Here is a 17180-nt window from a genome sequence, read left to right on the forward strand (position 1 = left end):
TACTAGATGATAGGCATTATTCTGAGTGCTTTATAAATTTGCCAATTGATTCTTATAACTATCATATGAGATTAGTATTCTTATTATCTCTACTTCATAGAGAAACTAAGAAGGACAAGAGTTTGCCAAAGAAGTTATCCATATCTTTGAAGTTCCAGCTGTGGTGCAGTGGCATTGAGAATCCAACTGCAGCAGCTTGGGTCACTGTGGAGGTGCAGATTCAGTCCCTGGCCTGGCACAATGGGTTATAGGATCCAATGTTGCTGCAGCTGCAGCTCGGATTCAATCCCTGGCTCAGGAACTTCCGAATACCGCAGGTGTGGCACAAAAAAAGGGAAGGAAGGAAGGGAGGGAGGAAGGAAGAAAAGAAGGAAGGAAGGAATAAATTATCCATATCTTGAGGTGATGAGAAAATAAACTGTGATTAGTTACTATAAATCTTACCTACAAGAGGAAAAGGAGAGATTTAAAAAGATAGAGCTAGAAAGAGGGGGAAAAAGAGGTGGTAGAAGAGAAAGAAGAAGAGAAAACTAAAAAAGGAAAAAAGAATGTAACATCTCCCAAGCACTTCTAAATGCAAAGCATTTACAACATTCATGCAATCCTAACATCTCTATTAGATATGGATTAACTCCATTTTACAGGTGAGAAAACTAAGGTTCATAAAGGTTAAGCAGCTGTCCTAAAATTCTGAACTCCAATCTTTGTGACTCTAAAGTCCATGCTCTTTTCAATAAGCCATGCTGCAAAGGAGAATAAAATTAAGGCAGGGATGGGATGTAGGGAAAGACAAAGTTAATAAAGAATGTGAAACCAGGAGTTCCCGTCGTGGCACAGCGGAAACAAATCCGACTAGGAACCATGAGGTAGCCGCTTCGATCCCTGGCCTTGCTCAGTAGGTTAAGGATCCAGCGTTGCCATGAGCTGTGGTATAGGTCGCAGACGCGGCTCAGACCTGGTGTTGCTGTGGCTGTGGTATAGGCCAGCGGCTACAGCTCTGATTTGACTACTAGCCTGGGAACCTCCATATGCTGTGGGTGCAGCCCTAAAAGGACAGAAAAGACAAAAAAAAAAAAAAAGAATGAGAAGCCAGAAAAAGAGAGATCAACTAGCTTTTAACAGTTCCTTGATGGACTTGGGTTAAGACAGAGCACAGTTGCCACAGAGTCAAGGTGCTTTTAACCTAGAATGCAAGGATGTCAGGAGCCAGAATGACTACTTGAATCCAAGAATCAGTGCTCTGGGATCCCTACAACATTCTTTTTCTTCCCTATCTCAACTCATTGTCAGTTAAGCTATGAGAGAAAGCAATGGCCAGCTCACCTAGATAGGCCAGTCCTATACTGAGCAATTGCAGAGTGCACACATGCCTGGCCTAGCCCAACATGCTGGCTATGGACTGCTCTACCCAAATTGAGAAGCCAATCCATCACTGTACATACGGTGTATGGCCACAGAAGAAGCCAAGAGAACATTTTCTTGTCAATGCAAAGGTAGGCACAGTTCAGGAGTGATCAAAATTTTCCATTTCAAAATGACAACCAAGAGAGCCATAAATGAGGACACAAAACTTCAAAGTTTCCTGACAACTCCAATATATCATTTTAAACCAAACTGTCATAGGGACAAGTTGAGAATCTTTTCACCAACTGATATTAAGAAATAAATATCAGGGGGTGGGGGATGCACTGAGGGTTTGGGATGGAACTGCTACAAAATTTGGTTGTGATGATTGTTGTACAACTATAAATGTAATAAAATTCCTGAGTAATAAAGTTTTTAAACAAAGAAGCTAGGAAGAGAGACAGTTATCCAAGAAAGATCTGTGGGGACTCCTCTTATCAGATGGTTTGGGCGTCAATGAACTGCATGGGAGACTGACAAGGTTTTTGACACTTTACATAAGCAACAATGCTGCCAGCCTAGACCGAAAGGAATGGAGCTGGAATGAAATGAAAACTAATACCAAGGGCAGAGGCATAGATGCCTGGGACAATAGGACCCTCTTAGATTAAAAGGGTGGGTCTGCCCCAGCAGGCCAGAGGACAGACCACTGAGCCACAGAGGATCATTCCCAGGCCCTGATGTCTAATGGAATTTGCTCTGCTGGTCTGCTTTAGACTAATGATCCCTTTATTCCTGCAGCCTGCTGCAGTGACAATGCTGGATCCTTAACCTGTTGTGCCACAAGAGAACTCCCAACATATACTTTTTAAAAATCACCTATTTAAAGCCAACATATTGAATTCAATATATTTCAAGTAGAAATAAAAAAAAAAGAAAGAAATACCAACTTATTTTGTTCATTAACATCAATATATTTTATACCATACTGGCCAGATTTATCAACTTCTAGTGGAATTTACAGTGTGTGTGTGTGTGTGAGAGAGAGAGAGAGAGAGAGAGAGAGAGAGAGAGAGAGAGAGAGTAAAAACTGTCTCAAAACATACTGGGGCCTACAGGCTGGCAAGGAATAAGGGAGAAAGTTGGACAACAAGCCTGGCCATAGGCCTAGATGACGTGGAAGTGAAGTGAGGTCCAAAGTGACCCAAGCTTGATCAAGTGCCAGCACATGTACACAAGTAGATTCAATCTGGTGGCAGCTTCTAGTTCTTTTTTTCCCTTTTTTAGGGCCTCACCCAAGTCATATGGAAGTTCCCAGGCTAGGGGTCAAATCAGAGCTGCAGCCGCTGGGCACAGCCACACCAGCTCTGAGCCACATCTGCGACCTATACCACAGCTCAAGGCAATGCCAGATCCTTAACCCACTGAGCAAGGCCAGGAATCAAACCCACATCCTCAAAGATACTAGTTGGGTTTGTTATCGCTGAACCACAATGGGAACTCCGGCAGCTTCTAGTTCTTAGTGAAGGAAACCCCAGTTGGATAAAAAGGGATGTTTCCCCTCCACAAGGAGGGGGTTTTCAAGTATTTCACTTAATTGAGTGGATCTGGATTCAGGATATGAAAAAAAGGATATAATACCAGGAAACCAAGACAGAAGCCAGGTCTGGACAAATAAAACAGGAAATTACAGGGAAAGCTATGACCCTAAAAAAATGCAAGCATAAGTTTGGAATAGCAAAACAAATTTCAAACTAATGGGTAGGTGGGGCAAATAACACTGCTCTGATTTACTTATGGCTGTATTTGGAACTGACCAAGAAACTCAAAGGTATTAAAGGGAGAAAAATAATAAAATTAAAATAACAATACTAACTACTCTATAAAACATGTACTCAGTACATGCAGTATAAGGGTTTACATATATTATCTTACAACAAACATATGAAGTAGGTTATTTTCTCTTAAAGTCCCTGTAGACTTTAAATATAACAATATTTACCAATTTCTATAGACACTGAATATAAAAATATTTTCATTCATAGTAATCTAATGAAGGGAATGAAAATTCCGGAACATGGTTGGCAATATTTTTCACCAGCATTAACCAATTTGGACTGATTTTGGGCAGCAGTATTTATCATAATTGTAAAGGTTTTGTTAAAATGTAGCAAAGCTAATGAGTCCATCCAAGCATCAAATTCATAATCCTGGCCTTATTACCATCACACTGAAATCAGATTTACAGACTGCCAGTACATAAAACACTCAAAAACACACAATTTCCTTACACCCACTTTAAAATAGAACAAGGTAGAATCCTGACAGTAAAACACCAAAAATGAAACCACAAAAACTGATGTCAAAACATGCTCACATTTAAAACTGCAAAACTATCTAAAGTCTTTGGAGTTCCCCTCCTGGCTCAGTGGTTAACGAATCCGACTAGGAACCATGAGGTTTTGGGTTCGATCCCTGGCCTTGCTCAGTGGGTTAAGGATCCGGCATTGCCATGAGCTGTGGTGTAGGTCGCAGACATGGCTCAGATCCCACGTTGCTGTGGCTCTGGCATAGGCTGGTGGCTACAGCTCCAATTCAACCCCTAGCCTGGGAACCTCCATATGCCGCTAGTGCGGCCCTGGAAAAGATAAAACAACAACAACAAAAACTATCTAAAGTCTCTGAGTTACTCTATGTTGAGAGCTGCAGTCAGAAAAGACATACAAAGATAAATAAGATTTTGATGAGTTATATTAAGTTAATACAGAATTGAGAATGAAAGAAATCCTATACTCAAAGACAGGAACTGAATCTGCTAAAAAGCTAACAGTCTCATTACACTTATGTAACAAAATAGACAAGAATATAACCAAGGACAGATGGAACTTGTTGCCAATCTAAGGCCAGGTTGGCCAATTAAAATTCAAAAGCATTGTTTTGTAAACTGAGCCTTGAAAATGTCACAGATGTCGCACTTGAATTAAAGAAACTTAAGTAGAAGGCCAAATAACCAGGAATGAAATCTGTAATCTCATGTTTTATCAGCAGTGAACAACTTTCATTTTCGGGAAGGACAGAGGCAGACAAAAATTACCAACAGACTGCTCAAACAAAATTGTTTTCCATTAAACTGAGGTGAACACAAGCAAAATAAAACTGATTTTCAAGGAACATGGCATCATTATGGATATGTGTTTGACTTACTTTACTGCCATCAGCGGCTTAGACTAATGTGTTGAGTGAAAGTCTGTATATATCCTAATGCATTATATATGTTTCTATAAATATAACTGAAAAGTTAAAACTTTTATATCAATACATCTTTTTCTGAAAAGTATTCTTAGTACCTTAACATTTAATCATATAATCTGGGTGAGAAGCACTACCTTCTTCTTTCAATTCCAGGAAATAATCATTTATAGACTTTGTGCTCATCAGTGGAAATAAAATCATTACTAAGAATCATAAGACACTGCACAACTCTTAGAAAATGAAATTAGGAGTTCTCGTCATGGCACAGTGGAAACAAATCCAATTAGGAACCAAGGGGTTGTGGATTCGATCCCTGGCCTCGCTCAGTGGGTTAAGGATCTGGTGTTGCAGCTGTAGCTCCAACTGGACCCCTAGACTGGGAACCTCCATATGCCGCGGATGAGGCCCTAAAAAGCCAAAAAAGAAAAAAAAAAGAAAAGAAAAAGAAAGTGAAATTAACATCCTTATTAGAAAACGCAGGCCTGCCAATTAAATTACTGATATTTGGAATTTAATAGAAATTGAATTAATGAAATAAATCAGATAATGTGCAATATTTAGCATGTTACTCATAATGCCCCTCTTTATTTTCTTTTAATTGTATTGCAGTATAGTTGATTTCCAATGCTGTGTTAATTTCTGCTGTACAGCAAGGTGATTCAGCTATACACATAGTTTGCCTCTGCTAATCCCAAACTCCCTTTTGGCAACCACAAGTCTGTTCTCTGTGTCTATGAGTCAGTCTATTTCTGTTTCATAGTTTTGTCCATCTGCGTAATATTTTAGATTCTGTATATAAACAATAACATGTGGTATTTGTCTTTCTCTTTCTGACTTACTTATGGACCTGATAATCTCCAGGTCCATCTATATTGCTGCAAATGGCATTATTTCATTCTTTTTTATGCAAATTCTCTTCTTTAATGTAAAGACATGGAAAAATTCTCATGTTTTTAAGTGGTAAATATCAGATTATAAGAGTATATCCACATTGCAACAATTTAAAAATTATAGGTACACATGCCTAAAAATATACAATGCTAGTGGTAATTATAACAGGGCAGTAAACTATGACTGATTGCTTTTCTCATCTTTTCCCAGATACATTTTCTAATTTGATTGCATTATTTCAATAATAAAAACATCAAATAAAAATAACATGAAATTACAAGCTGATTTTGGAGAGTGACTACTCTTGCACAATCTGTTTTCTGGTTCTTAAGTATTAGCCTTCTTTTAAAATGCTTTCAGTTAGATTTTCACATAGATCTATCAATGAACTCTGCAGGAGCATTGCTCAACAGTTCTAAACTATATTAAAAAAAAAAGGAATTTGGCGAGATAGAGCAGGATGGTATGTGATAAATGTTGAAAATAAAATGAAAACTAGGAGACTGGGTAAGGTAAGGTTTTGGTAAGTATATACATTTTTGCTACATTTATAGTAGTGCAAGTAATATGCACTCAAAAAGCAAAAGAACAGATACATTACCTATAAAATACTTTGCAAATTCAAGTTATGGGTTACATATTAGAAAATGACTAGTCCAATCATTAGAGTTCGAAATACAACCTACATATATCAAATCATCCATAGTAATATTACTGCCTATTTGTGTAAAAACCATTGTTCAAATGTTTTCACATGGCTGTCTCTATTGATCCTTTTCCAAGTCCACTGAGATAGTTGGATAACTATACACAAAGCCAAGTTTATCACTGGTTAAGTCCAGACCACAACAGTTTTCTAACCATCCAATGTTTATTCTATTACATCACACTGCATCCAATTGCTTTAATGCCTCCAACTATGTAATTCCAGTACACAACAGACATTCAATAATCACGTAATGAATATTGTACCACTGTGGTGCAACAGGATATGTGGCATTTCAACAGCACCAGGAGGCAAGTTTGATCCTTGGCCGTGCACAGTGGGTTAAGGGATGCGGCTTTGCCACAGCTGCTGCATAGGTCACAACTGCAGCCGGGATCTGAACCCTAGCCCAGGAACTTCAAATGCCATGGGGCAGCCCCCCCCCAAAAAAAAGAAATCACATAATAAATGAATGAGTTTTTTCTGAAAAAGATTAGAGGGAAGGAGTTCCCGTCGTGGCACAGTGGTTAACGAATCCGACTAGGAACCATGAGGTTGCGGCTTCGATCCCTGGCCTTGCTCAGTGGGTTAAGGACCCGGCATTGCCACGAGCTGTGGTGTAGGTTGCAGGTGCAGCTCGGATCCCGTGTTGCTGTGGCTCTGACATAAGCTGGTGGCTACAGCTCCAATTAGACCCCTAGCCTGGGAACCTCTGTATGCCGTGGGAGCGGCTCTAGAAAAGGCAAAAAGACAAAAAGACCAAAAAAAAAAAAGATTAGAGGGAATACAACTGAGGGTAGAGGTGCCCTATGCCTCATTAGCACATCATGTGATCAACACACCACATCATAATAATTAACTACAGCTTGACCCTCTCCAAGATTTCTTGTTCATGCTTGCTGAAAGAAAGTCTCCTATTTACTCCATGCAGCTGTGTCAAAGAATGTAACTATCTACTCTGAAAAAAAGATAATTTATTCATCCTATTCAGAAGAACCAGTATTGCCATGCCTGACAGACAGACACAGCTCCCTCAATTTGGAATAAGGTCAAATCCAATCTCAAAACCTAAAACTTTACTACACATTAAGAGATCCAAAGAGTAGGAAATAAACCTTAAGCTGTCCTTGATTTAGCTCCTGGGTGGGCCCATGATGTCCACCTGTCCACAACCAAGTCTGAACAATTGCTTGGTTCCTTGCTCTTATTGAAGTAGATGGAGGTGGATAATCACCCAAGTAAATTGAGCCTGGGGTTAAATTCTGAATGACCTTCATTTCAATCTGGACATGTAGATACCTGCTTGTTTCAATTTAATACCCCCAACGTCCTTCAGATGTTCTACTGTAATAGTGTTGTCAGAATACTAGCACCTACTTTTTAAAAATGTCAAATAGTCCCTGAGTTTGGGAGACATTTCAAGCTGAACAGTGAAAATCATATTATGTTTACCTCTCCCACTGGAATTTTAGAGGGAGAAAGAGAATCCTATAAAGAAGGTCTATGGCCCCCAAAGGCAGAAATTTCCTAGTATGAAGTCTAGAAAGGCTTCAAATAGAGGTGGGATTTAGGATACTTTTTGGATGATAGGCCCCAAGAATGGCCAAGGTGTGTTGTATTCTTTATCTCCTTCTAAAATAAGGATAGGAGGGGCTGAGGTGTTGTTTAAAAGTTTAAGAACAATCTTTCTTTCTTTCTTTTTCTTTTCCTGTCTTTTTGCCTTTTCTAGGGCTGCTCCCGTGGCATATGAAAGTTCCCAGGCTAGGAGCTGTAGCCGCCAGCCTACGCCAGAGCCACAGCAACACCAGATCCGAGCCGCGTCTGCCACCTACACCACAGCTCAGGGCAACACCAGATCCTTAACCCACTGAGCAAGGCCAGGGGTCGAACCCAAAACCTCATGGTTCCTAGTTGGATTCGTTAACCACTGCGCCACGACGGGAACTCCAAGAACCATCTTTCTAGTGAAGTAATACTTAAAAGTGTTTTTTTTAAAAACCAGGTTCCTACCTCCAGCTCCAAATCTAGATCCCAATAAATACAACAAACCAACCCTCCCCTACCTCTACACTATCCCACCTCCAGCCATCTCCCTTACGGTGAGCAGTAGTGGAATGTGCTACAATCCTCAAATCTGTTGCAGTAGAAAAAAAGGTTTTAAGAACCAAGATGAGGAGGGAGAAGGCCACATGTCCCAGGCCTAGTATTCACAAAACCCCTCCTATTCACATAATTAGCATTATTTCCAAATGAGGCTACACAGACATTGTATTTCTGTGGTTGTTGTTAAAGCACTGATATGTTACACGTATACCCTGCATCACTTTTATAACCTAGTTCTGGCATTGATTCACATTTGAATATGCTAGGAACCTCAATAGATAGACCTGGATTGCTACTCCAGGGATCCCTCTCTTTACCTCCAAGAGGTCCTTTTTAGAATCACTGGCCTAGTTTCTAGATTTGAGGCAATCGTGAAGCCAAAATAATGGGCCCTGAACACTCATCCACATGTCAAATTAAACTTTTAAAAGGAGTACTTACAGGATTAAAACTGTAGTTTATAAAAGATAAATGTATTCCATTTCTGGAATGTCCACTAGCAAAACATGAAGTTCTGGAAAATCCACAGCAATAATCAACAGAAGATTTAAACTGCTAGTTGTGGGACCTCAAGCAATTCCCTCAACTTCTCTGGGTCTCTACTGTCTCAATTGTCTTAAAGGGGCCTCAACCAGCCAGTTCCTTGAAGGTCCCTTTCAGTTTTAAAATGTATTTTGTCAATAACTAGAGATACTAAAAGTTATGCTCAATACATAAGTATCTAATAAGTTCAAAAAAAAAAGAACAAAGCAACCCCAAATATAATTCATAGACATTAAGAAAAATCTAGTAATTGTAGGGTGTCATGAAAATAGTCGCTTTGGCTTGGCTGTCATTTGCTTCAAATAAAGCCTCAGCCACAGGAAAACTATTTTAACACCCTGAGAAGATTAAATAGTTAATCCACTGGGAAAGGAGTTCAAAGAGGGAATTCACAAATCCGCTCCCCAGAGAGAAGCATTGAAAAATAACAAATCCAGTTTATTTTGAATAAAATTACTCCAATGATACAATGAATACAAATACTTTCTATCATCTAGCATGTATTTTCACTGGTTCGTCTTCCTTTTTCATCTGAAACTCAGATAAAATCATGTTTAATGTTGACAGAAAACAAACACTTATAAGTCAAGGTCACACAGGTGAGTTGTAACATGTCTTGGGGAAAAACATCCATAATAATGGACATTCCAAGGTCACTTTTTTGAGGAGAAATAGATGAAAATTGGAAGACTGGGCAGATTATGACATTAACTACCAAGATAATTTCTGCTTTCATGGCTTCACTAAACTGGAATGTCTAGTGCATCATTTACCACCCCATAATTATGCATCAAAATATTAACCAATTAGCAGGTAAGAGGGTAAGAGCTCAAGGGGTAGTAATAATAAGACATGAAACCTGAATTTCCATGGAGTTCCAACTAACAATCAGGTTTAACAACATAAATTTAATAAACTTTATCTGAAGAAAAATTATCAACTCATATTTAAATAAATAATTTTATTGACATTCAGCTCACATAATCTACAAACTCTTTATTCTCCTCTCTTTCATTTCCCTTGCTTCACGATCAAAATACAAAGACATACAGTAGGCCACGCAAGTTTTATCATACATACAAGGATAGAAATAATATGCTTCTAAGGAACAGGCTTTGGAGTTCAATTTTTGTATGAAATATGCTTGGAAGCAGGGCACAATTTTTGTTTTTTAAATCACTGTTCTTTAAGAATGTATCAAATTTTAAAAATGCTTGAAAAAGTAAGGGAGAAATAAAAACTAAACCTCAACAATTGTCTTTAATTTCTAGTTTGTGCTTTGATATATTTTGTCTTAGGTCCAACATAGTTTGTGCATTCAATGAGCCTCATACAGGAGTTCCCCCTACGGCTCAGTGGATTCAGAATCTGAAATAGCGTCTGTGAGGATGTGGGTTCAATCTCTGTTCTTGCTCAGTGGGTGGATCAGCATTGCTGCAAGCTGCAGTGTAGGTCACAGATGAGGCTCGGACCTGGTATTGCTATGGCTCCAATTTGACCCCTAACCCGTGAACTTCCATATGCTGCAGGTACAGCCATAAAAAGAAAAATAAATAAATAAATCAGAAGCCTCATACTGTGAGGTCTAAGCTCCATGAAAGCAGGGACCATGTCTGTTATTTGTGCTGTGTATCCTCGGTGGAATGAAAGTGTCTAGCACACAGTAATCACATAATAAATATTTAATGTATAAAGGAAAAAAGGAATAAACAAATGGCCAAGCAGCAGATAATCATAAAGTATTTCTAAAAGACTTGCTTATCTACCTCTACATTTTCTAAACATTAAATCGTTTCAAATAATTTAGCTCACGTGTACAGTTGTGCTCCAGCTTGAAACATCCTTACATTAGAACTATGATGCAAAATATTTTGAAAACATTTAGAAATATTTTTTAAAACACAGAAATAGGTACCAGAAGCCTGAGTTTGAGTTCCAATTCTGGCATTTAGTGGCTGAGAAACCATGAACAGTATCTCTATCTAGTATCTCTGAGACTCATTCTTCCATCTGTTTGAAGAGGGATAATGTCAGTACACCTCATAGGGTTTTAATGTAGATTAAATAAAATATTGACATTTGAACTACAGCCAGATTTGGACAAAGAGACCACAGAAGCCTAAATGTCTCCTCTTAAGTAAAAACAATACTCATGGTAAACATACTGTGGGAAGGTAAAGTTTGAAATGTCAAAATAGTTCCTTCTTGTCAATAAAAAGGCATCATTAGTGCTAACATTGGGTAACAACAAAACCATCACATATTTAATACACTGCATATGGAAAGTTCTTACTATCCTTAATGCCTTTACATTGCTATCTCAGCATGAGGAAAAAGAAAAAAAAGCTCAGGGAGGTCACATGGCAAATCAATACCAGTGACAGACCTAAAACAGAGCTTCTGACTGTTAAATCAGCACTCAAGCTAGCTGAGCAATGCCAGTTCTTAAAAGTGCTGTAGTAAGGTGAAAGCATAGCAAATAGACAACATAACACACTAAGCCAAACTCAGTGCCGATGATATGAATGTACTGTCCTCTGCCGAAGCCAAGCAAAGAAATCTTAGCAATAGACATAGACGATGACATGGAAACACAATGATCCTTTCTGCAGCTCCATTTTCTGTCAGCTCTTGACATATTTTGCAAGCTGAAATTCTTGGGGAAAAGTTTCAATTGCTATGTCAACATTCAGAAAAGGAAGGTGTGAGCTACCTGTTCTTGTTTGGCCCCACAGTAGGCACCTTTCAATAAACATTATACTTTCCTTCACCACATCATTTCATTAAGTCTTCGATTTAGAATTCAAAATGTTTATTAAGTTAACTGAATAGTTTGACTCAGTATACTTAAATAAGAATAAGATATACACTAAACTTTACTGCTCATTTTTGCTGATGACAACTATCAACTTAGTACATTTTCTAGGATGTCGGTTACCATATTGAGTCTATTTCTACACTTATGCATCCAGAGAAAAAAAAGCTACTGTTAAATGAAATCTTACAAGAACATATGTGCATATAAATATATGCGTGTATATGTGTGTATGTATATAACTACTCTACAAACAGACACCCAACATTTTGGTATTTTCTTGATCTAAAGGTAGAGTCAGTCTATGATGTGATGGCTGTGAACAGTTTTATTCCATACTTCTTCCTCACATTTTTTAAACTACAGAGCAGCATTATCAAATTCAAACATAGCAAGAGCAACATTACATGTAATTTTAAACTTTCTGGTAGCCACATTTTAAAAAAGGGAAAAGAGACATATGTTAATTTATTTTACTATTTCATTTAACTCAATATATCAAAATGTCATTTAACATAGAATTAATACAAAGATTACTGACGTATTGACATTCATTTTTTTCATACTAAGTCTTTGAAATTCAGTACATACATATTTCACTGACAATACATGTCAATTGGGATGCGAAATTTTCATCAGAAATACTTTATAAATATTAAGATTTCATAAACTTTACAGTTAGTTAAAAATAGATCCATTATAACCACATTGTTCCAAGTATACTTATAAGTTTTCCAAAAACTAAATGAAGGACCGGTTTTTAAATTTAATTAAAATTAAATAAAATTTAGTTCCTCAGGAGTGCTGAAACCATGCAGGACCTTGTGGGACCTTTCTAGAGACAGACACCCTCCCTCCCCAGTCTCTGGCCTCTTGTTTGCAGAAAAGCTTTAGCCTCCTAGGCTTTCCCCAAAGAGCAAATTTAATCAGAGAAAAGCTGACACAAAGGAAAAGAGTTAAACATGACAAAATAATAATAGTTCAGCCAGAAAACAAAGTCAAGGACCGTTAGATTCCTCAAGGTTTATAGATAATATTCTGAGCCATATCCCTGAGTTGTTTTATAGATATGAAGACCCACACCACGTGGAAGAAGTTAACTGCAAGCTGATCACAAGCAGGTAGACCCCAAGCCTGTTGGAACCAGAAAGTTGATGACGTTACCCCTGAAATTAACTCCTGAAATACCACCCTGTTACCTTACCACCAACCAATCAGAAAGACCATCCATAAGCTCATCATGCACCCTGCAACCCTCTCCTTTACCTTGCCTTTAAAAGTTCTTCCCTGAAAGCCATCAGGGAGTTCAGGTCATTTGAGCATAAGTTGCCCGTTCTCCTTGCTTGGCCCCACAGTGGGTACCTTGCAAAAAGCTGTACTTTACTTCACCACAACCTGGTGTCAGTAGACTGGCTTTGCTATGTGTTGAGCAAATGGAACTAAGTTTGGTTCAGTTCAAGAGCTCAATAGCCACATGGGATTGGAGAGCTGGGGTGTCATCTGCATCCATATCTACCACAATGAAAGATACCCTACAGAACACCTCAGATACATTCTGCCAAAAGGCATTTTCAGAAATTCAATTAAAAATGTTCTCCTTAAATGAGAAACTTGCTGTTTAACTTCTTTTCCCCAAAGCTTTATATGACCCATGCACTTTTTTGAGAAATCAAAGATAGAGTCATCAGCTTTAACATAGTAATAAGCCTCCATCCACATCTAATAAAACACAAGAACCTCTAGGACACTTTGCACATTTACGTAAGTAGAGTCAACTCGCTATTACTTGTTATTACATTATTAATTGAAGGGGAAAAGTAGGTCAAGTGCCCTGGTCATTTGTGTCTATGTGTTGATTTCTTTATCCTGCTGATAAAGCCTTTCACAAACTAGAAGGTAGGACTGGAGGTCACTGGAAAGATTTTAAAATCTGAGGAAATAGTTTAGGTAAGTTCAGGACCCCCCTTTCTGAGCTCTATCTCCTCTAGGAATATTAAGGTATAAATATCCTGTCAAAGTCCTTCACTTGTAATTGAAATAGTTCAGAACTAGGCAGAGGCAAGTGACCTTAAGCTAAGTAAAGCTTCGGGAAGCAAGTCCTTGCCTCTCATCTACATAGATTTAATGGCTAAGAACTTGAGCCGTAGAATCAAGCTGTCTGGGTTGGAACTCTGTTCCTACCGCTTGCTACCAGTTTAACTTGGGGAACTTGGGGAAGGTTTCTTAATCTTTCTGTGTCTCATCTGTAAAATATCTACAATAATAACAGGACCTAAGTCAAAGGCTGTTAGGAGGAACCCATGCGTATCAGGCCCAGGCATATTCCCTTTTAAAAGTGTTGACGTGCATTGTCGTTCCCATTGTGGCTCAGCAGTAATGGAGCCTACTAGTATCCATGAGGATATGGGTTGGACCCCTGGCCTTGCTCAGTGGGTTAAGTATCCTGTGTTGCCGTGAGCTGTGGTTCAGGTCACAGACTCAGCTTGGGTCCTGCATTGCTGTGGCTGTGGGGTAGGCCAGCAGTTGCAGTTCTGATTCAGCCCCTAGTCTGGGAACTTCCATATGCTGCAGGTGCCTCCCTAAAAAGGAAAAAAAAAAAAAGTACTAACATGCATACTTAAGCTAAATATAAGTTATTTAACTATCAACATCACTTTAGGGTGATCCATGACTCTGCTCACCGCCACAGCAAGTAGCATCAGCTTTAATAGCATTGTCAATGATACTCTAGAGAATTCACAGATTAAAATACTAATGTTCTAACAAGAATTTCTCTCCCAATCAAATTTTGTTTTCATTATTATTTTATGTTCCTTCTCTATCTTCCTTGACCAGATCCGCTAATTAACAAAATTGCCTCTTATTGGGTTTCCGCTGCTTTTCCTTCCTTTTCCTCTGCCAGTACAATCACTAATAAAGATTAAAAGACCAAAAGAGAGATAGTAGCAGTAAATATGAGAAACAAACTACTCCAACAATTGAATAAATAGCCCTAGAATAAACAAGAAGGATAAATTAAAACTTCAAAAGCTTTGTAACAGGTGATTCTAAACAGTCATAAAACTGTCACCTCCATGAGTGGTCGTTTCCCAGTCCTTAAAGGGAATGAAAAAAAAAAACTTTAAAATTTATTTTATTCTTTAGATTGATTCAAGATACAAAGTATATATATTTATAAAACTACCATTTCTATACCTAACCGAGATCTGTCGCTAAAACAACTACAGAAACGCTGACATGATAGGATTTTTAAAATACCTTTTCAGAAAGACCACAGGAGAGGAGAATTTTTAAAAATAATTCCTCAGAGGGCAGATTATTTTTATAATCCTTAAAGTACACATAAAGAGAAGTGAATTCACCGTAGACTGTCAGAGCTATGAAAGCAACGCACTTATTCTACCATGAATGCTTCATTAATATTTCAGCGATGATGCTGCAATTTTCCATGGGCAACTGTCAGCGCTCTGCTTCTTGATATGCATCTAAACAATCCAAATTACATTCAATACTCCCGTATCTGTCCTTGACCAAATTACAATTTTGAAGTATCTGGTATTTCAAAACTCACACCCAGACGTAGGTCATTTCATTTTGTGACCACCCTGCTGAACCTCAGAATGTTTCACCGTCACCCATTTAACCCTTCCACTTGCTGAGGAGTTTTCTTCCTTTTGCAGACCTATCTCTAGTGAATTCTCCCCTAAACAGAATTTCCCTTCCTACACCAGAAAAGCTTTCAAAGCCCACAAGCTGGTGCTATCTAGTCCTCGCCGGTGCTTAACCAGACGCCAATTTGCATAGACATGTAGACCCCCGCCCTCGGAAGCCTGGAGTCGAGGCTTTGTCTCCCGCCTCGGAAGGCCGGAGGTGCAGGTACACGCAAGACAGTCTTTCCAAAGACGTAAGAAACGCACAACAGCCCAGGAGAGAGGCAGCTCCCCCGGGCAAAGCCGGACAGGCGTTCGCCCAAGGCGGCCCAACCTGAGGCTACCTGGGGTGCACGACCCGGTGGGGGCGGGCGGCGACGGCTTCGACCCCTGCAGAGTCAGGGCGCCCCAGAGACCCGGCACCGCGCCGCTGCCGCCGCCCACCTGCAAATGCCCCGGGCCGCGGGCGAGGGGTTTCCAGACTCCCCGGGGCCCCTCCCGGCCGCCCCTCGAGTCTCCGCGGCGCAGCGGCCGGTGCCTGGGAAGCAGGTCCTCGCCGCGCCCGCAGCCCCCCAGCCCGCCCGGTCGCCGCGTCCGTCCTCACCTGACAGCCACTCGCACCGAGCTCTCGTCCGGGGCGCCCCACATGCCGGCGCTGAGCTACAGCCGGGCCCCTGGGCCTCCGCACCGCCGAACTGAGGCGCCGCCGCAGCCGCGGCGCTCGGGCGCAGGAGGCTGGAGCGTCAGGGGACAGCAGGCTCACCTCCGCCGCGCTCCAGCCATGTTGGGCGACTGAATGGAAAGGTGGCGGCGGCGCTGAGGTAGGAGGAGGAGGAGGTGATTCACCGCTCGCGGGCGCCCGCCCCTTCTTCCCCCGCTCAGCCCCCAGCACTGGGGCGGAGACGAGGCGCAGTGAATGGCGAGCGCGACGGCGGCAGCAGAACCCGCAGGCCGCCGGCGGCCTCCTGCGGGCCGGGCGAGAGCGCCCAGCCCCCTCCGGTGGGGACACGGCCTGCCGACGGCCGGGCTAAAGGCTTCACGCCTGCCCAGGCTCTCCCGACTGCCGGCCCCGCACTGCGTCAGCCGCGGCCGCGCTGTCCGGCCGGTGCCCCGCCCTGCCCTCGGCGGGCACTGCCAGGCGCGGCTGGCCGGGAGGCGCGGGGGAGGGGTGCCGGCTCTCGCTGCCCACGCCCGAGGGCGACCAGCCGGTGCGCGCTGGCGGGCTGTGCTGTGAGAGCGCCGCGGCCAGTGCTTGCCCGGCTGCAGGCTGTGTCTTTTCTGAGAGCAAAGCTGCATTCACGCGCGCAGCGCCAGCAATCTGCCAGCTGCCGCTCTGGTTCGCCTTTGTTTCCACCCTTAGCTTATTGTCCAGGCTCCGGCTTGGACTTTGACCCTGTTCGCCTGGCCCCCTCTGAACGCCCTCCTTCCCAGAAGTCAGTCATTCATACTAAATCGGCTCCCCGGTCTGTCTCGGGGCAGCTGGGCTGTTCTGCAGTCTTTCACCCATTTACCAGCCCATGTGGGATATGGCATTGATTGACTCTTGAGACTCTTGAATGCCTTTCTGTTAAACCATTTGTCGGCTGGTGAATGCACTGGACCCTGGTACTGCCAAGAATCCCCAGAACTGAATATCCACCAAATTCTGTCGTGTAGTAAATCCTTCTTAACTGACTTTCCCTTCTGGCCTTCAAAACGCACATCCCAAGCCCAGGATTCTATCAACATTGACCGATTGTGGTTTCTGCTTGTAGCTATTGTGCTTCTCCATGCCTTTAGATAGCTCTGTGCAAACAGCCTTTATTAGCTTTGCCACAGAGTATCTTTTGTGGGCTGCCCCATACATTTCTCCAGATAAACATGTGGGTTCATACAA

General features: G+C 41.2%; 1 protein-coding gene across 6 annotated transcripts in view; it reads right to left on the bottom strand.

Annotated features, from left to right (window-relative positions):
- The window catches only part of KIF21A (kinesin family member 21A), a 144298-nt gene extending 127937 nt beyond the window's left edge, over positions 1-16361 (bottom strand). For 5 of the 6 annotated variants that reach the window (XM_047787965.1, XM_047787963.1, XM_047787966.1 and 2 more), the window contains exon 1: positions 15909-16360. In XM_047787965.1, the coding sequence (XP_047643921.1) occupies positions 15909-15952 (44 nt within the window). In that variant the 5' untranslated portion in view covers positions 15953-16360. Of the gene's footprint in view, positions 1-15908 lie in introns of all 6 variants that reach the window. The other variant, XM_047787962.1, reaches the window with a different exon arrangement.
- Positions 16362-17180: the final 819 nt, after the last annotated feature.

Source organism: Phacochoerus africanus, chromosome 7, assembly GCF_016906955.1.
Source record: "Phacochoerus africanus isolate WHEZ1 chromosome 7, ROS_Pafr_v1, whole genome shotgun sequence".
In the NCBI taxonomy this organism is placed as follows: Eukaryota; Metazoa; Chordata; class Mammalia; order Artiodactyla; family Suidae; genus Phacochoerus; species Phacochoerus africanus.